A 22,887-nucleotide genomic window follows, 5' to 3' on the forward strand; every position below is an offset into this window, starting at 1 on the left:
TTTTTTTTTTTTTTTTTTGTCTTTGGATCTAAAGTATTTTTTTTCCATCTGCCAATCTCTATCTTTTGATTGGAGAGTTTAAAAGATTTGCAGTTAAAGTAATTCCTGATGAGGAGGAACTTCTGTCATAGTGCTATTTGTTTCCTATATGGTTTATAGCTCCCTCTCCCTTTTTTCCTTTATTACTGTCTTCTTTTGTGTTATTTTTTTGTAGTGAAATGTTTAAATTCCTTCTCATTTCCTTTTGGATATATTCTATAACTATTTTCTTTGTCGTTACCATGGGGATTACACTTGACATCCGAAAGTTAAAACACTTTAATTTGAATTTATACCAGTATAATTTCAATGGCATACAAAATCTCTGCTCTTTTAAACCTCAGTCCCCACTCCTTTTGGTTGTTGATGTCACAAGTTAACACCTTTATACAGCATGTGCCCCAAAACATGAACTTATAATTCTTTTAAATGCATTTGTCTCTTAAATTATATAGAAAACATGATTTGGAATTACAAACCAAAGTTACCGTTTATAGTGGCTTTTAGACAAATGAATTTTTTCTTCAAATGTATCAATCTCTTAGGAAAACAAAATGTGCAATTACAAACCACTGTTACAATAACACTGATTTTATAATTTCCCATGTATCCCTTTATTGAGATCTTTATTTTTCCATACAGATTTGAGTTACTGTCTAGTTTCCTTTCACTCCACTTTATAGAACTCCCTAAGCATTTCTTGCAAGGTAGGTCTAATGGTAACAAACTCCCTCAGCTTTTTGTTTATCTGGGTATGTCTTAATTTATCCCTCATTTTTCCCCCCTTGGACTAGGATGAAAATTTAATGATTTATAAAGCATATGGCAAAGAGCAAAGTGCCCTGCTAGTGTACTGACAATGTTTATCATAGTGTATCAAAAATGAAGAGCTTCACTTATTTGTCCCAGTTTGTTAGAGCCATGTGATAAGACAGGATAAATTAAGTTAATCTGCCCACCTCTCTCTCTCTCTTACTCCCTCTCTCTCACTCACTCGCTTTCGCGCTCTTGCTCTCTTTTACAATAACTTCTCATAAACGTGTTTTACAAGTAGCAATGCACACATATGAGGTGTGTGTTATAAAATTAAAAAGTTGGTTGTATTTACCACACAAATACTGGTTATAAAGTATCAATGATTCAAGCAAGAATTTTTATGTAAAACCGAAAAAAGATCATGTTAAGTAGAGAAATTTTTCAGTATTTTACTAACCATCTCAACATTCACATTATAGGTTTTTTCTCAAGGTCAACAAACTTATTCAAATGATTTAAGTTATTCCACCATTTAAAGAGGAAAATCTCGACAATATTTGAAACCATGGAGTTCTCTTAATATCACCACTGGATACCTTGTTCAGAAGTTCTTTTAACTATTCCTTTGACACATAATAATAGCTTTTAATTTCACTGGGATCTGGATTCAAAGTTACATTCTTTCTAACAAAATGTAATCAATTTCATGTTCCACCTCTGACCCCCACTCCCAGGTACCATCTGATTGAACCTTGTGGTGAATTCGTGTTAATTAACTTCTTCTGGGGGAACCTCTTTCACGGGATTCCTAATTCAGCCTTTAAATGTCTCTGTGCTGCTCATCTTACTCCGGCTGCATCATTTTCTTCTAGCTCTCCTGGATTACTTAATGGATGACCACAACAGATATTGGTAGAACAACCTGGAAAGGTAATTTCTGCATTTCATCTCTGTTGTAGCGGGACCTTATTTTCAGTGTTGAATAAGAAAATCCTACAAGCTCAATGCAATAATCCTTTCTCTATGTTTTCATTCAGGTGACAATTCTTTTTGGTCTTTCCCCAATTTTATTGTCATTTTCATCAATAAGGATACGCATCTCTGCCAGGAGTTGAACCTGCTTATAGAGGTTGTCAGTATCTATCTCAGGCAGTGTTAGGACACATCAGATCGGTCCACAAAACTGAGGCCCTAGCCCTCTCTCACTTTTGAAGGAAAGTTTTGCCAGATATAGGATGCTTGGTTAACACATATTTTCTTTTAGCACTCTGAATATATCAGCCCACTGCCTCTGGTATCCAAAGCATCTGATGAGAAATCTGCTGAAAATCACTGAGGATCTTTGTATGTGATGATTTGCTCATTGCCTTCAATATTCTCTGTGTTTGCCTTTTGCAAATTTGATTATAATGTGTCTTATTTGATTATAATGTGTCTCAGTGTGTATCTGTTTGCTTTCTTCTTACTTGGTGTTCATTGGATGTTTATGTTTACATTTTTCATCAAATTTGAAAAGTTTTCAGCCATTATTTCTTTAAATATTCTCTCTATTCCTTTATTCCTCTTCTTCTTAGATTCCCACCATGTTTATGTTGGTCTACTTGATGGTGTCCCATTGGTCTCTTATACTTCATTTGGTTTTCTTTAATGTTTTTTCTTTCCTTTCCTCAAACTTGATAATTTCTGTTGTCCTATCTTTAAGTTTACTGATTCTTTGTTCTGCCTGCTCACATCTGCCTTTGAATCTTTCTAGTGACAGCTGCTGTAATTTTCAGCTCCAGATTATCTTTTAGGTTAGAAAACTTTTTAGGTTTTCTATCTCTTTGCTGATACTTTCCTTTGTTCAATCATGTTTCTTGACTTTCTCCACATCTTCCTTCAGTTCTTTAAGCATCTTTAAGACAGTTGCTTTTAAATCTTTGTCTGGTATATCTACCCTCAGTTCTTTTCAAGGACAGTTTCTGTTGATTTATCTTCTTCCTCTGGTGGGCCATACTTTCCTGTTTCTTTGTAGGTCTTGTGACATTTTTGTAGAAAACTGGAATTTGAACCTAATGATGTGGTAACTCTGGAAATCAGATTCTCCTCCTTCCCCAAGGTTTTTGTTTTTGTATATTACTTTGCTTTTTAGTTGTTTTAAGCTGTCTCTATGCTGAGGACCTGCCTGAGGTGTCAGCTTAAGGTCTTTTCTCAGTCTTTCTCTGGGCATGTGTGATCAATTTTTATTTTTTTCCCCCTGTACATGCAGTTGTTTTTAATATCTGGATTCCAAAAGGGGAAAAAAAAAAAGGGGAGATGGAAAAGGCACTGGCCCCTTAGGTCCCCTGGAAATCCCTTCAACCAGAGGAGGAGAGACTTGCAATAACTACTGGGAGTTGGGGGGATGCAAAAGGAGATCAGAGCACAGATCCCTGATATCTGGGGGGGGCAGGGTCCCTTTTGCCATCCTTGGCTATCACAGGCTGTGTGCAGGCTGCTCCAGGAACATGTACACAGCTGAGTGCCATGTGGGGGCAGAGGATGGGTAGCTGTTAGTGTGCTAAGCACTAAAACTGATTGAAATTAGCTGCAATCTTACCTGCCCAAGTCTTCCCCTACAAGTTGCAAGCCTTCAACAGACTTGAGTTCCAAAACAGTTACATCAGACAGATTCTGCCAGTGCAATTGCTGTTTAGGTGGGGAGACAGATTGCTGATGCTCCCTAGTCTGCCATTTTCCCAGAATCCTCCGTGGGATGGTTTTTAAACCACAAATGAAATTTAATTGATATAGAGTTATTCAGGTTACCTATTTCTTCTTTTTTAAAAGATCTATTCTTGAATCAGCTTTGATAGTGTGTATTTCAAGGGATTTGTCTATTCCAATTAAGTTGTCAGATTTATAGGCATAACGTTATCTATAATATTCCCTTATCTTTTTCATATCAGTAGAATCTGCAGTTATGTCACCTTATTCCTCATAATGGCAATATGTATCTTTCCTCTTTCCCACCCCCTTCATGTCTAGAGGTTTATCAATTTATTGATATTATCAAAGAAACAGCTATTAGTTTATTAATTTCCTCTAATGTGTTTGTTTTCTCTTTCATTGGTGTCTGCCCTGATCTTGTTTCCTTTCTTATGCTTGCTTTGTATTTACTCCACTATTCCTAATTTCTTTTTTTAAAAATTTTTTAACAATTATTTATTTTTGAGAGAAACAGAGCACAATTAAGGAAGGGGCAGGGAGGGAGAGAGATGCAGAATCTGAAGCAGGCTCCAGGCTCTAAGCTGTCAGCACAGAGCCCAACATGGGGCTGAAACCCATGAACCACGAGATCATGACCTAAGCCAAAGTTGGACACTTAACTGACTTAGCCACCCAGGACCCCCATCCTCTACTCCTAATTTCTTAAGGTAGGAGCCAAAATCATTGATTTGAAACCTTTCTTTTATTTTCCTAATACGGTTGTTTAGCAGTATAAAAATTCCCCCGAGTACAGCTTTAGTGACATTCCCCAATTTTTGATATATTGTTTTCATCTCCATTCAGTTCAAAATATTTTCTAATTTCCATCTGGATTTTTTAGAAGTGTGTTATTTCATTTTCATAATTGGGGATATTCCAGAGGTCTGTTGGTTATTTCTCATTAAATTCTACTGTAGCTGCAGAATGCACTTTGTATGATTTCAGTCCTTTTACATTCATTGAGAGGTCTTTTATGGCCTAAAACATGTCTATCTTGGTAAATGTTCTCTGTGTCTTAGAAAGGATTATGTATTTTGCTGAGTGTTCTATAAATGTCAACTAAGTTGAATTAGTTAATAATGTTGTTCAAGTCTTCTGCATCTTTAATTACTTTTAGTGTACTTTGTCAATTAATGAGAATGGAGATATCTGACTGTAATTTCAAATTTATCCATTTTTTTCTTACAGTTCTATGTTATTAAGTAAAAAAATTAGGATTATTATTTCATCTTAAAGAACTGGTCTCTTTATAATCATGGAATCATTTTCATTATTCCTGGTAATATTCTTTCCTCTGAAATCTTTTTTCTCTGATATTACTAGAGCCGTTTCAGCATTCTTTTAGTTAGTGTTAGCATGGAGTAGTTTTCCATGCTTTTACTTTGAACCTATCTGTGTCTTTATATTTACTGTGTTTCATGTAGGCATGATATTACTGTAGTTGGTGTTGCTTATTTTATTCAATCTGACAGCATCTGCTCTTTAGTAGGAGTTGTTAGACTTCAGTGGACCCTTAGGGGTGCCAGATGAAAAGCCACATAAAACTTTCGACTCCCCCCGCCAAACTTAACTACTAATGGCCTACTGTTTGCCAGAAGATTTAAACAATTATATTTTAAAGACATTTAATTAATAAGAGAAGAAACTTACATAATTGCCCGTGTGGTTATCAGTGCCCTGTATTCCTTTGTGTTGACCCACATTTCCATTTGGCATCATTTTCCTTCTGCCTAATGAGCATTTCCTGTAGTGAAAGTTTGATGGTGGGTGAAATCTCTCAGCCTTTGTATATCTGAAAATGTCTTTATTTTGCCTTTGTTTCTGAAAGATTTATTTTTGCTGGATATAGAATCCTAGGTTGACGGTTTTTTTTCTTTCAGTACTTTAAAGATGTCCTCTCTAGTTTTGTTCTTCTGTGGCTGCCTGTAAGATTTTTTTCTTTATTAATGGCTTTGAGAAATTTTACTATCATATACTTTGGTGTTGCTTTCTTCATGTTCCTTTAGTTTGGAATTTGTTGAGCTACCTGTAAAATCTGTTGTCATCAACTTTGGAAAATTTTCAGTTATTTCTTCAAATAATTTTTCCTGTTCTCTGTTTTTCCTTCTGGGATTACAATTACAAGTATTTCAAAATTCTTTTAAGTTACCCAACATCTCATTTATATTCTTTTCTTTCTTTTGAGAATTCCTCTTTTCTTCTTCTGTGTTTCATTTTAGATCACTTCAACTGGTCTATCATTATGTTCACTAATGTTTTCTTCTGCAATATCTAATCTATTCATTCTTTCCAGTGTATTTTTCACCCCACATACTGTAATTTTCATCTCTTAATATTTGATTTGAGCCCTTTTTATATTTTCCAGGTCTCTACTTCTGAACATATGGCTCATAATTATAGTAACTGTTTTAATGTCGTCTGCTAATTCTAACATCTGTGTGAGTCTGTTTCTGTTTCAATTGATTGATTTTTGTCCTCATCATGGGTATGAGTACAGACTTTAAATTTTTTGTCACAGAACAGCAAATTGCCCTCCAGAAGTGTTTTATCCCTTATCCTATCACTACCAATAGCCTAGAGTGTCTGTTTCCCTCCCTATCCTGCCAGCACTGAATTCTGTCAGTTTTTTTTTTTTTTTTTTAATTTTTTTCTAGGCGAGAGAGACAGCATGAGCAGGGAAGGGTCAGAGACAGAGGGAGACACAGACTCTGAAACAGGCTTCAGGCCCTGAGCTGGCAGTCAGCACAGAGCCTGACGCGGGGCTTGAACCCACGAACCGCGAGATCATGATCTAAGTGAAAGTCGGACGCTTAACCGACTAAGCCACCCAGGCGCCCCAAATTTTGTCAGTTCTTAATCTATGCCAGTCTTACATGCTCAAGTATTTACTCCCATGACAGATATTTACTGAGCACCAACTCTGAACCTAGTGATGGATGGAGGCAATTTTACGGTGCTCAAGCAGCCACAGGAGCTGCTCTCATGGTGCTTCTAACCTGGTGGTGTTTACCATGTTTTTATTTGTATTCACTGATTATTAGCAATGTTGAGCATCTTTTCCCAAGTGTATCAGTCACTTACATTTCTTCTTTGGTATACTGCTACTAACATTCATTGGATTGTCTGGGTTTTTTATTCCTTTGTAAGAGCTCTATATTTACTAAGGATAGATACCACTTACACCTTTTAAATTAAAAATTTTTGTTTTATAAACAAAGACAGTTCCTTTACAATTAGCTAACAGTACATAATTTCTTTGAAGAAATTATTTCCATGTTACTCAAATCCTTTTCTTTTTCTACATTAAAAATAAATAGGCATTGATTCTAGTTTCAAAATAATGCCCTTAAAAACAAATATTTTTGAATACAAAAATATAAAATACATATATGAATAAAGTATACATAAATACTTTCATATATATTTGACATCAACATATAAATGACTTACATTCTTTAGAAATAATTATGCAGATTCCAAATACCATTTTACTATCTTAATAATGAAATGGAAAGTCAAAGAGATGAAACATTTCAAGATTAAATATTCCCAGCTGATGAAATATTTCTGGCAGAGCCTTGCCATCTATATTGGAAATGCCCTATAGGCAAGACTGTTATTTTGTAATTATCTAAGATCTATTCAAAGGAGAAAATGTCAGAATCCCCAGTATAGCATGTTTACTTATTCGCTGAAGAGTAGTAAGAGCTCTCGTGCACACACACAGAGTAGCAAGGCACATGCCACCTATGCATGTGACTGTGCAGGTGAATGCTTCCTGGAACTGCCAGGAAGAGCACCTGGGACACAGTTTCTACAATGTGCCCAGTGTCTTTTTAGCCTTCATGGGCAACATGAGGTGGCAGGGGGCGGTGGACCCTGAGAAGTGTTCAACTTTATAGTCAAGGATATAACTGTACACATGTCACAAGGCTGAGGGGTGTTAGCCCTCCGAATATGCTGGAGGAAATGTATGCCACCACTTAAGCTGTGAGTTCATAAACTGAGCAGTGTGAATGATGATGATGACGATGACAAGCGCCAGCAAAGCCCCATGAGGCCCAATCCACCAGCCCTTCCATTGGGCTTGCCTCCCCTCCCCACCCCAACTGACCTGTTTGGTGCAGGTGGTCTCTGGCCACCTCAAACAAGCGCAGGTGCATGTTGGTGATGGGATTGAAGGAGCCACAGGCAAGGAGCACCACTGGGATTCGGCACTTCATCTTGTCAGGCACCTCCACACCCACAGCAGTGGCCACCCTGCCTTCACGGGGACAAAAACCCATGTTAGAGAGCTGGCACCAGACAGCTGTCCAGGTCAGTGTCCCTAAAACATACACAAGTCATTACATCTCATTTATAAAGGTGACTGAAGGGGCAGTAATAACAATAACAACATTAAAGGAGGACTTACTATGGGCCAGGACCTGTGCTAAACACTAAGTCAAGGTATGTCCCCTGTCTCACCAAATCCTTTCAATAGCCACGAGGGGTCATCTATCCAGCTCAGGGACCTTAGAAGCTGCAGGACTGGAACCCAGGCAGCCTGACTGCAGAGACCTTGTTCTTCCTGTAACCTCTGTAGCCCCCCTGGGCTCTGAAGGGTCACTTTGGAATCAAAAGGAGGTACATAAGACCCCCATAATGTCATCTATGATAGTCCAAGTGAAACTTAGATCCTAAAGTAGACTGGTAGTTTAAAAAAAAAAAAACTTATTTAAAAATAGTTTCAGATAAGCAAGCAGAGTTGCAAAACTTGAACAAGGAGTTCTTGTACATCCTTTACCAGACTCCTCAAACGTTAGTATCTTACCACATTTGCTTTATTATTCTCTCTCTCTCTCTCCCCCCCCCCCCCACACACATTTATACTTATATGTGTTTCTAGAATGTTTAGGGGTAAGTCGTAGGCATAATACTTCTTTACCTCTAAATAATTCATTATGTGTTTTCTAAGAACAAAGGCATTTTCTTATGTAATTGTGGAGCAATGATTAAAATCAGGAAATCAAATTGTTATAGATCTATTATCTAATCGGAAGATCTTTCTGGCTTTACCTATTGTTCTTTACCTAGGGCCAAAGCAGTTTGAGGGTCCTGCCCACCCTTGTCTCTACACTCTGGGGCTGTGAGGGCCAGGGTGAGGTTAAAGGAAAGCAGAAAAGAGCCTGGACTCCAGGGCACGCTGGCACACCTATCTCTCCTGCCTCTGAGATGCTGCCTTCTGAGGTGGTGAGCTCCATTGGAGTTAGGCTTTGGTTTGACTCCTACTTTTGCCTCTCACTTGCTGTATGACAGAAGGCAATTCGCAGTCCCTCTGTGAGCTGCTTGCTTCCTTATAGGCAAGATGGGGATGATCTTACTTACTCTTACAGGGTTGTGAGGATCAATGAGCTCTGTATGAAAAGCCTGGTGTAGAAGCAGCATTTGACAAATTACTGTGGCTGTGGTGATGATGATGCCAATAAGGAAAAGGGGGCTGTGGCTGCTGACTTTGGCAAGAGAGAAGGAGTAGAAAGGTGGGGGCATCCCGTAATCCTTACCTCCTAGTACTCACCTGCAGTAACCCACCCCCCTTGAGTTTGGGCTGGACCTAGTAAGTTGCTTCTACTAGAAAGAATACAGCAAAAGAGTTGGAGTTCACTTTGGAGAGGTTACAAAAAGACTCTGGCTTCCTTCTTTTGATTTCTTGCTTGCTCACTGTGATGAAGCCAGCTCTCATGTTGTGAGCTGCCTCATGGAGGGACCCAAGGGGCAGGAACTGAAGGAGACCTGTGGTGCCAACAGCCTGTGGGGAATTCAATCCTGTCAACAACCACATTAGTGAATGTGGAAGGGGCTCTTTCCCCAGTCAAGTCTTCAGATGAGACAGCAGGCCCATGAACATCCTGACTACAGCCTTGTGAGAGACTTGAGTCAGAAGACCCCACTTAAGCTACTTCTATATGCCTGACCTACAGAAACTATGAGAATAAATGTGTATTATTTTAACCTGCTAAATTCTGGGTTAATTTCTTAAGCAGCAGTAGGTAACTAACACAGTGATCAACAGGAAACATGCATTTACTTCCTTCTTTTCTTTCTTGCTGTGGTGACTTTGGCTCTAATTCTGCAGCTCCATGGGTAACATGGCGAGTTCTCAGTCACTGGAACCTGGAACCCTCTTTGTATCTAAGGAAGCTATTTTAATCTGGCCTTTGTTGTCTGCTTTTTGAGATCCAGTGTAGCTGCCTACTGTCAGACTTTTTGTCATGCACGAAACAGATAACCTATTTGTTTAAGCCACTGAAGTTAGGCTTCTGGGACTTGCAGTCAAACACTATAAATGCTGGGACTTACATCCAACCGCTGCCTGCCTCATACCTTTACACTCTAGCAATAATGAACTACTGGTCAGTGGTTTCTTTGTGAGCTCCGAATGGCTTCCTGCTTCAACCTTTTGTACATGTTACTTCAGTTTCCTCCAACTGGAATGCCCCCAGCATGCTCCAATCTGGTAAGAGTCAATGCAGGTGATCGCATTATTTATGACTTCAATCACTATTTCTTGACTGCTAGGTGCCGGTATGAGGGGTGCATTTGGCTACAAGTCCCAGACACCTAACTTCAGTGGCTTAAACAAACAGAGGCTATTTGTTTCTCACAGGACAAGAAGTCTAAGGAGTCAGCTGCCATTAGGTCACTGGCTCACAATGACCAGCAATTCTCTCAGCTTTTCCCTCACAGTCACAGGATTGCTGCTGTAGCTACAGCCATCATGAATATGATCAAGACAAGTAGGAGCGACAGGCTACACTAGCCTGGGTATCCTTCTTAATCAAAAACAAAAGAGCTTTCTTAGAACCATCCTGTCGATTTTGCTTCTCATCAGCCACAACTAGATCACATGGCCCCTCTAGCTAGGAGAGAGGCTGGAAAAGCAAGTATTTAGCTTTCCAGCCTCCAGTAGGAAGCAGAAAGGAAAAGGGAATTGGAAATGGGATTAGCTAATTCACAGCATCTGCCACAGAGTGGCACAGAGTGACACAACTGCCATGGAGCTGACTGTGTAGAAGGCGGCCACGGTGGCTTTTCTGACAGATCTATGGTTACCTTCAGTAGATCACATTCTATAGAACATATTCTATAGGACATACTCTATAGGGAATACCTGCTCTTCTGTGTTTCCTACCCACCAGATCATAAGCCCATTTAAGAGGACGAGTGGTGTTTTCTTCATCTCTCGATCCCAGCCTCAAGCACAGTGCCTGGCCCAGAGTAGGGCTCAGTGAAGACTGAAAAAAGCGGGCTGTAGGGTGGACCTGCATCCTGGTGGGAGGAAGGCCTGGATGCACTTCCTAATGCAGAGAAGTTGTTCTGGAAGTATTCTGAGTTATAGCAGCCAGATTAAAAACAACAACAACTCTCAACCTAGGCGGGCTATGGTTTGTTGAAGCTTCCTTTAAGGCAGCAGGAACACCCCCTACTGCAGGAGAAGAAAGCGGTCTGCAAGCTACTGCTGCTCGCTTCTTCACAGGGAGGTTGGATGGTTTAATGAGATATTATTTGCAGAGTGTGCTGAGCTATTCACAAGAGCAGCCCCATGATGAGTGTATATCGAGAGGCTGGCTGTTGTTCACAACTATTATGAAGCCTCTCAAAGTTCTATTTCATTCTGACAAAATATAACTTTTTAGAGCGATTAAAACATGTAACTGCACCATCTCAGGTAACCTGGGGTTTTGATCCATTTTTTCCCCAAACATTCCCAGAAATGATAAATTAGATCATGTGTTTTAAATGGTGGCATCAACAGCAATGAAGTGTGATGTTGGGGAAAAAGAATCAATGACATTTAATAAGTCTGTCTGTCTGTCTTTTCTTTCCTTGCCAGCAGCCCACTGAGCCACACTACTCCAAAGTGACTTAGTGTGCCCCAGCCGCCGTTGAGACGGGAGAGGCAGCGAGTGCATGTTCCCAGGCTCGGGACTGAGGTCACTGCTCCTGCGTCACTTGTATACTCTAACCTGCCTCAACTACACACCCTGCCAAGCCCAAACCCAGAGAAATACAATGATAGTGTTAAAATGGCCTCACTCCAGGGGCCACCAGGAGAATAAACCAGGCTCCAGTTTGAGTGCAGGCCAGATGCGCACCATAAAAGTGACTCATCTGCCCTGTCATTTGGTAATGTCTAGTGAGACAAAGCAAGTGTGGGAGACTTTTGCTATCAGGAAAGGCTTCCCATCAATAACCATTTAATGGGGGGCCACACAGTGAACAGTAATTGCTGCTGAAGTATTTAACAAGTTGAGAAGAAGGTGTACATGGCCTTCTGGGAATTTATCATTATATTGGAGAGACAAGGCAAATAGATTCCACCTCTGGTCCCACCCCCTCTCCAGAGTACCGCCTATCACTTTACAGTCAGCATCTTACCCCACTCTTCAAATGCAGCAGGCTGCCTCCCTTTTCTTAGCTTCTGCAAATGCTATTTCAACTGCCTGAAATACCTTCCTCACCCCTGCCTTCAAGGTTTTCTCCTTGGAGTGTTTACCCAATTGCCCCTCCCTATCCTCCCACCATGCCATATGTACCCCTCATTACACGTTTTATCACTTTCTTCTTCCAGCCACCACAGAACTGCCATTGCTTCATTTCCATGTCACTTTCCCCCAAGCAGAAGGTGAATTCCTACAGGGTGGTTTCTTTTTAAAATTTTTTAAATGTTTACTTATTTTTGAGAGACAGGGAGAGAGAGAGAGAGAGAGAGAGACAGAGACAGAGTATGAGTGGGGAAGGGGCAGAGAGAGGGAGACACAGAATCCGAAGCAGGCTCCAGGTCCCGACATGGGGCTTGAACCCACACACCATGAGATCATGACCTGAGCTGAAGTCGGACACTCAATGCACTGAGCCACCCAGACGCCCCTACAGGGTGGTTTCTCATTCATCTTGGTCCCCTCAATTCCTGCACTGTGCCTGGCTCACAGGTGCTCAGGAAATGTGTAGAATGAATGAGAGAATGAGTGACTGTCTCCAACCAAGTGTCATCCTTTTCAGACAGCTACCTCATCTCTTTGGTTCTGTCTCAAATGGTGAGTGGACTGTTTGATATAAAGGTGAGATATAAACTGACCTTTCTGGCTTTCAAGAGGCAAGTAAGACCCCTTGCCAAGGCCCCAGTCCACTTCAGACCGAAATCAAACCAGACACTCCTGCCTGCTGGGCCATCTTCAATGTCAGGATTCCATCAACAGGGATGTACCGACTTTCTGCACACTGACACCAAGGTCATCCCCCTGCTCTGGAGAAGTGGAGGTCACCAGCTGCTGCTTGGACAGGCAGAGGACTTTGCAGATGTGACTAAATTAAGGATCATGAAACGGGGAGGTTAGCCTGGATTATCCAGGTGGGCCCAATTTTATCATGAGGGTCCTAACGAGGAGGAGGACAGGGGCCAGGTACAGAAAGATGTTAACGGCCAAAGTGACACTCAAGAGGGAAGATGCTATGCTGCTTTGGAAGAGAAAGGGGCCAGGAACCAAGCAGTGCAAGTGGCCTCTGGAAACTGGCAAGGAAACAGATTCTCCCCTAGAGCCTTCTGAAGGAATGCTATCCTGCCAACACTGTGGTTTCAGACTTCTGACTTCCAGAGCCGTAAGAAAAGAAAACGTGTTGTTTTAAGCTAGTAATTCACAGCAATCTGTTACAGCAGCCATCGGAAATGAATACACTCACCTATGTGGCAGCAGATATTCTACAGTGACCTTCCAGCTGGGGCAAGAAAGGTAAGGAATTGAACCAGTGATGTGTGGGGCAGAGGGACTAGCATGCAAAGGCCCAGAAATCGCCACCAAGGGGGTGTGAGGAACTGAGAGCACATCAGTGTGGCTGTGGGGGAGGGGGTGAGGGGGGGGACTCAAGATTGAGGCTGCAGTGGGTGTAGGGATCCTGCAGGCCCCTGGGGGGAGGTCTCTGGAGACTTGATTTCATTTTGCAGGCAATGAGGAGCCTCTGAAGGATTTTAAATAGGGGTGTGACTGCTATTTCTGGTTCAGAGAGAGCCCAGGTGCTCCCAGAATAGTGCATCAGGAAGCCCCAGGGCGGCAACTTCCCGGACCCCCTGCCCCCACCTCCACCTGGGGAAGGGGAGGCATTTCCCTAGCTTCCCTGAGGAAAGCCTTTCTTGCCACCTACATCTCACTTCAATCACCCAGTAATGGGATGCTGGCTGATGCCCCACATGCACCAAATTCTAACTAAGCGTACCCTTCGGCCCATTTGTCACAGGCCGTTGCAGAGACACAGAAAGGAAAGGCGAGCCAGGAAGGTTAAGTGCCGTCATTGCTGATGTAATGTGCTAATGCTCATCGCTTGGGAGGCAGTCAATTTACCTTTCCCTACAGTGAGTGCCTCTAACAGGACCTGGCCCAGGAAAGTGGCTGAAAACATCCCTGTTTATTATAGACATAAAGCAGATGGCTTCGGGCAGAATGGAAATGGATTCTACAAACATCTTTCATTACACAGACCTCTTGACCAGACTCCTCATCTTAAAGAAAACAAGAGATGAGGTTTGTATTTCTAGGGGTGACGAGCACATTTTTTTAGGACCTAGGGAAATCATTTCCATCTGCACGAGTATGTCAATTTCTCCAGGGTGATCAACCTACACACAAACTCTGGGCACTTTTTTCTTTTCAACTTTTTTGGATTCACCCGCTGTTGCTATGGGCACACGGTGCTGCTAGGAACAAAAGCAAAAGCGAGCTGCCTTTGTCAGTGTGAGGATCCTCCGCTAGCCACCTCTTGGCGGAAACACACATGCCAATTAAGCACTTGTCCTAATTATGAGACTCCCAGGAAGGCAGGCAGCCTGCCTCTTTGGTTTTGAGAACTTTCGAAAGATCTGAAGGAGCACAAGGAATGGAATGTGGTCTCTTGCAACCCCACGCTCAGGAGTTAGGACGAATTTTGATTGCTGCAGGAAGGTGGAACGGAGTCACAGCTCCCGGGTTTTCTGAGTGAAAGCCTAGGCATTGTGCTAAGACTTTCCAAATGTCAGGGCTGATTCTTCCAACATGCTTGGAAGGAGAGGGTTTGTGCTTGCACTCTGGTGAAGCGTCTAATCGACGTCTCCAAGCCTCAGTGAGCCACATGGAAGATGGAAATAAATCACATACCTCTTCTACACTCCTGCTGTCTAGAATGTGATGGCTAGAGTATGATAACTATAATGGACCAACTTCCAGTTTGACAGAGAATAAGCCAAGAGAGGGCCAGGACCTCAATGACCCTGACGCTTCCATACCAGCCCCAGACTGCCTACCTTGAGGGTTTTTTTTTTTTTTTTTTTAAACCCAGGGAAGAAATAATCTTCTGAGTCACCATTATTTTCTATTACATACAATGAAACTTCATTCTAATTGACATACTGATACCTAATGAATGTTTATTAAACTAGTGCATAAAGAAATGAAAACTGTGTAAACTTTTAGAAGTTTCTACTGCCCCAGTTAAATTTCACATGCAGAAACTCAAATGGATATTGTTTGAAAGGGAAAATACACCTAAGGGAAAAAATCTACCATAACTTAATTTTTTATATGAATTTTTCATGGGAGAAAAAAAATCCTTACTCAGGACTCTAGAAGGCTGAAATGTGCAGCAGTGAATCTGCTTTTCTGTAGATCACAAAAACCAGACTGTCCTATCTCCCTCCCCCAAAACCAGACTCATTATGGTGTGTTGTTACACTCTGCTTTGAGTGGGCATTTGCCATATGGCTTGGCAATTTAATGGCTTTCTGATACTTGACAAAAATGAAGCACAATCATTTTGCAAGGAGTTTGCGTTCCTAGATGGGTCCTTTCCAAATAACAGCTGTGCCTCAAAATGGAGTTACTCAAATCGCAATTTGTGGACACAATACTTAAACATTTACAAGTGAGCAAAACCTCAAATCGCTTGGGCTATTTCCAGACTTCGGAGTTTATGAAGTTTTTAGCAATGTTATGAGCGTGCAGCTGTCAACAAACTCACGCCAAAGTCTCTGAAGCAGTGGAACCCGGCGGGCAGCAGAGATGGCCTACTTAGCAGCAGGACATGTGCAGCCGACCACAAAACCTCGCGAGAGAATGAATATGAGGGAAGAAAGCTTTACCCTAAAGCCTGCACACCAAATTCCCATGCCTTTCTCTCTACTCCCTACCACACTGTACGGATGACACCACATCTACAACTGTAGCCCTGACCTTGCTGATGGGCCCCTATGGGTCCATGGATGTCCAACTGGCATGGGCTTACTAACAAGCCAGACAAGCATGGATGCAAAGCTGACAAGCAAGCACTTCCTAACTGAGCAACCTTGAGCGTATGAGTCGGGAGAGGTCAGGTGAGGTACATGAACAATCTCCAAATCTCAGGAGCTTAACACAATAAAGGTCCGTTTCATGTTTCTATTAACATGTGCATTCTATGCTGGCTGGGGCTCTGTTCTGGATCCACTTTTTCCCTCAATCCAGAACTCAAGCCAATGGAGCAGTCAGACCGAATATGGTCAGTCTGTAGCAGAGGAAATAAAGGGCTCCAGAAGGTCCCTCACCAGCAATTGTATTCTAAGCTTGGCCTCAAACTGGCAACGTCCCTTTCAACAACTCCACCCAACTTCAGTGAGTTAGAAAATATAATCTGACTCTAGCTCTCCAGCTTCAGGACACAGATCTATTTGGTGAATAGCCTTGTGCCTACTTGAGAGAGTTAACCCACTGCTCTGAGCCTTGGTGACCCATATGGAAAATGGAGATATTACATGTACGTCTTCAGATTGTTATAAAGGTTAATCAGAGTTGACCCATGTAGAGCACTTAGTAGAGTCCCTGACCCATAGGAGGTGCTCCAGAAATACCAGCTTCTTTCCTTGCATTCAAAACAGAATTCTCCATCTCTCAGGCCTGCTTCCGGCTGCCTGCACTCCTTGTCTGAAGATTTCACCGTTTTTCTAGTCACTTTTGATCAAAGCCTGCCAGTAAGCTATGACCTCTCTTCATCCTTCATCATGTCCCCCCAAGACAATGCACCTCCAAGTATGGCCAGTATCCCCCACGTAAGGCCTTCACTTTCTATCACTACTGAGACCCATCCTACTATAGGATTTTATTATCTTCTTGTATCAGTTAGGATTTTTAAAATTGCAAATAAGAAAAAGGAGCTCTGGTCATCCTAGTTCCCCTCCCCACCAAAGGGAAAGCAGTAAAGGAACATGGAATTATCAGAAGGCCACCAGACCATCACATAGAATAACGGAAGGGTTGAACATGAGGTCTCAGGATGGACAAGGAACAGGGCAGTGCCATGGTCTCAGTCTAGACAGAGTCTCATGGTAGAGACATGGTCCGTGAGGCTCTCACACCAGTGCATGATGTTGTTCTCAGAGAGGGGCTGTTGATGTGGGCTAGACAGAACCTACCCAACCCTCAGCAATAGCTTCCATACTTGGTGACAGAAACTCTGCAGTCAGCTCCCTCCCACCAATATGGCCCCAATCCAATCTAATATGCTAAACTGATCAACTAGTCCTAAAGTTGGGGCTAAGTCACTCAAACTACTGTGATAAGCTATCAAGTGTCTACTGTGCACCAAACGCTATATAAAACCTGGGCCTTTGTGCCAAGCTAGTGATAAAATCATCTGGCATTAGAACTTTGGAGATTTTAGCCCCACTCTGCCTCTCCAGATGGTCTCCCAACCACCCTCTCTAATCCCTATGTGGGCTCCATGTTGTCCCCAGCCTGACACCAACTGCTGTTCTGTGATGTGTCTTCTGAGTGTTCCTGCTGCTTGAGCTTCTGCTGATGCTACTTTCTGGAGCTAGATGGTCTCTTTCATGCCAGCTCTCCCAACAGAGCTTTCCCTGTGAGCCCACCTAGAAGTCACTGTTCCATCCTCTCACCTCTTAAAGGGGACACTGTCTATATTATGGAGTCCCCACTCTCTAATTGCCAAAAGACTGTAACTCCTCAAGGGCAGGGATCTAACACAGAGTGTAATGCAAGTGAGGAATATTCACCTTATTCACTAGAAGACAAGGCAAAAGTTAAAAGTAGATCAAAATGAGAGCCAGAGAGCCCTGGTCACCTCCTGGCATGGTCTAGGCTGAAGCACTTCCATTCTTGCTTCCAAGACCCAGCACTTCCTGGCTTGCTTTACTCCATACGAATTTCTTTCTCCCTATCAGGGACTTCAGCTCCCTTGTGGACTTGATATTTGCTTTCACCTCATAAACTGTGTCTGCCACCTTGGCTGGGCTCCACCCGGGGTCCTGATTTGCACCTCGGAGGCATCATTTGACTCCTCTGTCCATACCCTGCCGCATCCTGGATATATGTCCAGGGCCCTGCTCAGGTCCAGCAGTGGGCAATGAGCCACAGTTAGTACTGAGAAAAGCACCCCCGCACCCTCTACAGCCCCAGGAAATTCCCTGTTTGGCAGGAAATGCAGAGCTGTCCATAATGATGGCAGAGGATGACACCATGGCCCTTCTAGTGCTCAAAGAACAAAACTGGCAGCCATCTGGCTCTTCTCCCTCCCTGCCTTGACAGCCTGTCAGTTCCACCTTTGCAATATCTTTATTATCCATCCCTCTCTCAAACTCCACAATCCTTGCCTTCAACTGGGGCTCAGTATTTCTCCATTGGACCTGAGTGAACTCTTAACCTGTCCCCAGTGTCACCTCCTCTGCCCATCTCTGCTCAGCTGCCCAAGGGATCTTTTAAAATGCTTTCCCTGCCACCCAATCACACTGTAGGTAACGAAACTCCTTAGCAACCACCCGTGGCCCTTTACAATCTGGTTATGGCCTGTTTCATCAGCCTCATCACTTACCTTCCAACACCCTCCCCGTGTCTGCTCCATCTAACTGCTTTCCATTCTATCCTAAGTCCCCTTGCATGGAATTTTAGGACCAGCCCGAAAATCAAACACAAAAATTGTAATAAAGGCAGCAACATCGTTTAGCTTGTTCATTCACTAAAAATGAAAACAAGCTGCCATTGCCATCAAGTTCCTCAGGGGAACAGGAGGTGACAGGAAGATCCCAAAAATGCCTGGAAAGGTGGAAAGCTGGCCAGCTTCTGCATGAGGGCAGAACAGGCCAGCTGAGGCTCGGTGAGCCCCAGCACGGGAGGTATAGGCAAGAGTCTTGCTGCTCAAGGATAGGCGTTCATTTGGGAAGGTCACCGGGCACAACACAACCTGGTCCAGAGCAATCCCTTTCCATTTCATGTAATAGAATTTCCCCCAGAAATTATAAGCCAAGCAGCTCATCTTCCCTTCTTTATTGAGCTATAAGCAGACTGCCATAGTCATGAGCAGATAACTGCAAATCTGGGCAGTGATCTATGAAATCAGAACAGACCAGAGTTTGGAGATGTGATTAATTAAAATTTGTAACCAAGTTCATCCCACATATATTTAATGTTATGCATAAGTGCTTTTGTGTTGATTGGAAATTAGGCCCAAAGAGTGGACCTAAATCTGCAGAAACACTGCAGACCCTGTGATTCTTAAACAGACAAACCTTATTTTGATTCTTCCCTCAGTTACTGCTTCTGAATCCACTAGGAAGACAGGAAGGTCATTTCCTGCTCATGTCCCCACAAAACCCATGCATTTCTTGTGCACACAAGGACACATACACTCGAACAGTGAAGGGCATCGGGCACTTCTGGCCTTGAACTAAGGTTGCCTATGCTTGCACTTGGGGGACCTCTAGAATGGAAAAGGCTTGGCATTTACAAGCTCTGTGACCTTGGACAAGCCCTTCAGTCTTCTAAAAAATGAGGACAGCCCAAGCTCATCCATGGAGGCTGTGAAGAAGAACTAAAGAGACATATGAGGACTACACCGCCTACCCTGCCTTCAGAGGAGGAGAAGACTTTTCAATCACAGAGCTAGGGAGTGGGATTCATACGTGCCAACTCTGTGTAAAGACACTACTTACTGTGACAGATTCTACCTGCTCCTGCAAGTATGGTTCAAATGAAGCCACTATTTGTGTTCATCCTCTCTGGCACAGTACAGAGTCAGGGATTTCTGGCCATCAGGCCCAGGCTGGGGCAGCTGAAGCAGCCCACCAGGTCATACACAACACTCCAGCTGACCTGCACCAGGCTCCCTGCCACAGTCAGGACTTGTTTATTTGCTTTACTAAGTGTGAATTAAAACACCAACAAAAAGGCTAATTTGCTTTTATGCCTTCTGGAAAAGTAATGTATTTATCTGGTACACACTTTGGCTCCTATGGTTTTCTATAGGCCCTTATAATGCAAGGTGATCCAGGAGTGTGCATGCCACAAGCATGGGGGCTGGCGCGAAGAGGCTGCCCAGAGGTCCAAACAAGGAGGGTCCTGGCCCCAGGGGGACAGGGAGATTCCCAAGGCCTCAAGGTCAATGGGCAGAGCTAGAATCCAGTCAGGGCAGAAGAAGTAAAGAGCGTTTCACACCCAGAAGTCAGGGGTAAAGCCAGATGCAGACATCCGCAGGTATCAACTCCAAAACTGAGACAGTAAAGCTTCATCCCACGGGCTCCTAGCTTATGTGAATTCTGTTACATGTGATGGCCTCACTAAATCAATAAAATAATAATTTAAGTGTAAAATAAAGTATAGCCAAAATGAAATGATTTAAGCTCACTGTCTTCCGGGAACAGATGTTCCAGAGGGAGTGTGATGATGGGACAGAGAATTTACCGGTCCTTCCTGCAGCACAGCAACTCCCCTTTCTACTTACCAAGAAACGTGATTTTGTTCAGTTTCAGGGACAGGGGCAGAGATCCTGGCAGGCCACCTCCTTTGCCTGTGATTGGTCAGGCATGAGCACGTGACTGAACCCTGGCCAATGAGATATAAGAGGAAGTGCCTGGAGGCCTATGGGAAATTTTTTCAAAGTCCAGGGACAAGCAGGCCCTTTCTCTGCCGCTTCCTGCCCTGGATGCTGTGGTGTCAGGCTGTGATGCTTGGGGCTGCCCCAGCCCTCTGGTGACCATGAAGGCCTAGAGAACTGCAGAGGTGAAGGGCGACCCAGAGACTGGTCTCATTAAGTTGCTGCAATAACCTGGTATAGCCTCTCTCTCTATACTTTATTATGTGAGTTGCTAAAATATCTTTACTACCACAGCTACTGCTGGTCACTTATTCAATTGCTTGTGTCCTCAAGCATCCAAACAGATCTATCTCAGGAGGCTTCAATTCTTCTCACAGTGTGTGCACCTTTGTGGGCCAAAGTGTGATTCCAGTGTCTAAAGACAGGTACTTTCTATCTAACGTGGCCCCTAAAGTCAAGGCAGCTACTTCACCTGGGTTGTAGCTGAAGAGAAACTGCATTTGTATTGGAAGACCTCCCACTCTGTGGGTCCTGGAGAAGGATGGTATGTTGAACTCCAATGTGGGTCTATACTGGGACTCTTCTAAGAACTGTTCTGAAGAAACATGAGTTTTGGTTGACACTGTGACCTCAGAATCCAACCTGAGGGGAAGCTGCCTCCTGAGCCTCTTAACAGACCTCTCACAGCTGCATTCACTGTCCCCACAGGCACCAACTACAGGGAACTTTCTGAGGGTAGCTTTGTGTCTCAGGGGACTTTTATACCCTCAATGGATACCTGTGCCTTTCCTGCTTCAGGGCTGGCTGCTTGCCTACCTCTGCCTGTGGTCCCACACAGCCTGATGACTTGAAGAAGCCTGAACACACCAATGCTGACATCTCTGTGTTTTGTTCCTGCTGGTCTCTGCCTAGAATGCCCTCTCTACCCATTCCTACCTATTAAACCTTGCTTCCCCAGCACTTAGCACACATTAGGCCAACCATAGAAGGTCTCCTTAACTCAATAATGAGAAAAACAAATAACCCAATTAAAAAACAGGCGGAGGATTTGAAGAGACCTATGTCTAAAGAAGATACACAAATGACCAATAAACACATGGAAATGAAAATCAAAACTACCATGAGATACCACCTCATGTACATGAGGACTATTATCCAAAAAAACAGTAAGTGTGTTGGCAAAGATCTGGAGAAATTGGAACCTTTGTGCGCTCTTGGTGGGAATGTAAAATGATGTGGCCGCTATGAAAAACAGTACAGAGGTTCCTCCAAAGATTAAAAATAGAATTACCAGACGATCCAGCAATCCTACCTCTGAGTATACACCCAAAAGAATTGAAAGCAGCCACATGAATGGATACTTGTACATCAATGTTCATAGCGCCATTATTCACAGTAGCCAAAAGGTGTAAGCAACCAAGTGTCCACAGATGACAGAGAAATGGATAAACAAAATGGTTATATATATAACATTTATTTTTGTTGTGTATATATATGTGCATGCCTATATATATGCTTATACATATAATACACATACAGTGGGATATTATGAAGTCTTCAAAAGGAAAAAATCTGACGTATATTACAAGATGAAGACATTATGCTCAGTGAAGTCAGTCAGTCACAAAAAGGTAACTACTGTATGATTCCATAGATGTTTGACTACCACCTAGAGCAGTCAAATTCATGGAGACAGAAAGTATAATGGTGGCTGCCAGGGGCTGGAGGGAGGCGGGAATGGGGAGTTGTTGTGTAGTGGGTATAGTTTCAGTTTTGCAACAGGAAATGGTTTTGCAGATGGTTGTAAAACAGTATGAATGTACTTAACACTATTAAACTATATACTTAAAAATGGTTAAGATGGTAAATTTTATGTAATATGTAATTTACCACAATTACAATTTTAAAACTAAAGGTGTCCTTTGTTAAGCCTTCTCTGATGCCAGACTATTGATTACACCGCATTTTTTCAATAATCTGCCTTAACTCCTGGTTTTCTGTTCTTTCAGGATTCTTTTGAGACATACCCAGTTGCCAAAACCAAAAGAATTAGAGAAATGGAGCCAGAGCCCTGACCAAACTGCTGCATTTCAATAACATGAACCAATAAATCCCCTTTTTAACATTAAGCTAGTTTGAGTTAGTGTCTTGTTACTTGCAACTAAAATCAACCTGAGACTATACTTGACTTGAAATATCAGAACACTAAGAAGAAAAGACACTAAAGACTTCTAGGGAATGAACAAAAGCACATTCACAGACAAAAGGCTGAAAATAAGATGGCATCTAACCCCTCATTTACAACATCAGATGCTAAAGACAATAAGCAATGTGTACATATTTCTGAGAAAAGAGGACTTTGGATCTGGCTAGATAACTAATGGGGATAGAAGAAATACATTTTTTATACATGAATGGACTTAAAAAAATTTACCTCTTGAGTACTCTTTCTTCAGTAGCTTTTTGGAGTTTGTTAGCTCTTTATTTCCAGCAAAACAAGGA

At 42.5% G+C, this 22,887-nt stretch overlaps 1 protein-coding gene, 1 long non-coding RNA gene and 1 pseudogene across 7 annotated transcripts in view; 1 reads left to right on the forward strand and 2 right to left on the reverse strand.

The window, feature by feature from the left end:
* The window catches only part of NMNAT3 (nicotinamide nucleotide adenylyltransferase 3), a 118,587-nt gene that overhangs the window by 61,424 nt on the left and 34,276 nt on the right, over positions 1 to 22,887 (reverse strand). For 4 of the 6 annotated variants that reach the window (XM_077756692.1, XM_077756688.1, XM_077756690.1 and 1 more), the window contains exon 2: positions 7,637 to 7,786. In XM_077756692.1, coding sequence (XP_077612818.1) covers positions 7,637 to 7,745 — 109 coding nt within the window. In that variant the 5' untranslated portion in view covers positions 7,746 to 7,786. Of the gene's footprint in view, positions 1 to 7,636; positions 7,787 to 20,292; positions 20,316 to 22,887 lie in introns of those variants that run through there. The other 2 variants (XM_077756691.1, XM_077756689.1) reach the window with 2 other exon arrangements.
* Positions 1,264 to 1,945, reverse strand: LOC144225489 (isopentenyl-diphosphate Delta-isomerase 1 pseudogene; annotated as a pseudogene).
* Positions 20,634 to 22,514, forward strand: LOC144225490 (uncharacterized). The gene is made up of 2 exons (XR_013333320.1): positions 20,634 to 22,016; positions 22,395 to 22,514. It is a non-coding gene; the product is annotated as an uncharacterized LOC144225490 (long non-coding RNA).

This window comes from Crocuta crocuta, unplaced genomic scaffold (genome assembly GCF_008692635.1).
Source record: "Crocuta crocuta isolate KB4526 unplaced genomic scaffold, BGI_CrCroc_1.0 scaffold337, whole genome shotgun sequence".
Lineage (NCBI taxonomy): Eukaryota > Metazoa > Chordata > Mammalia > Carnivora > Hyaenidae > Crocuta > Crocuta crocuta.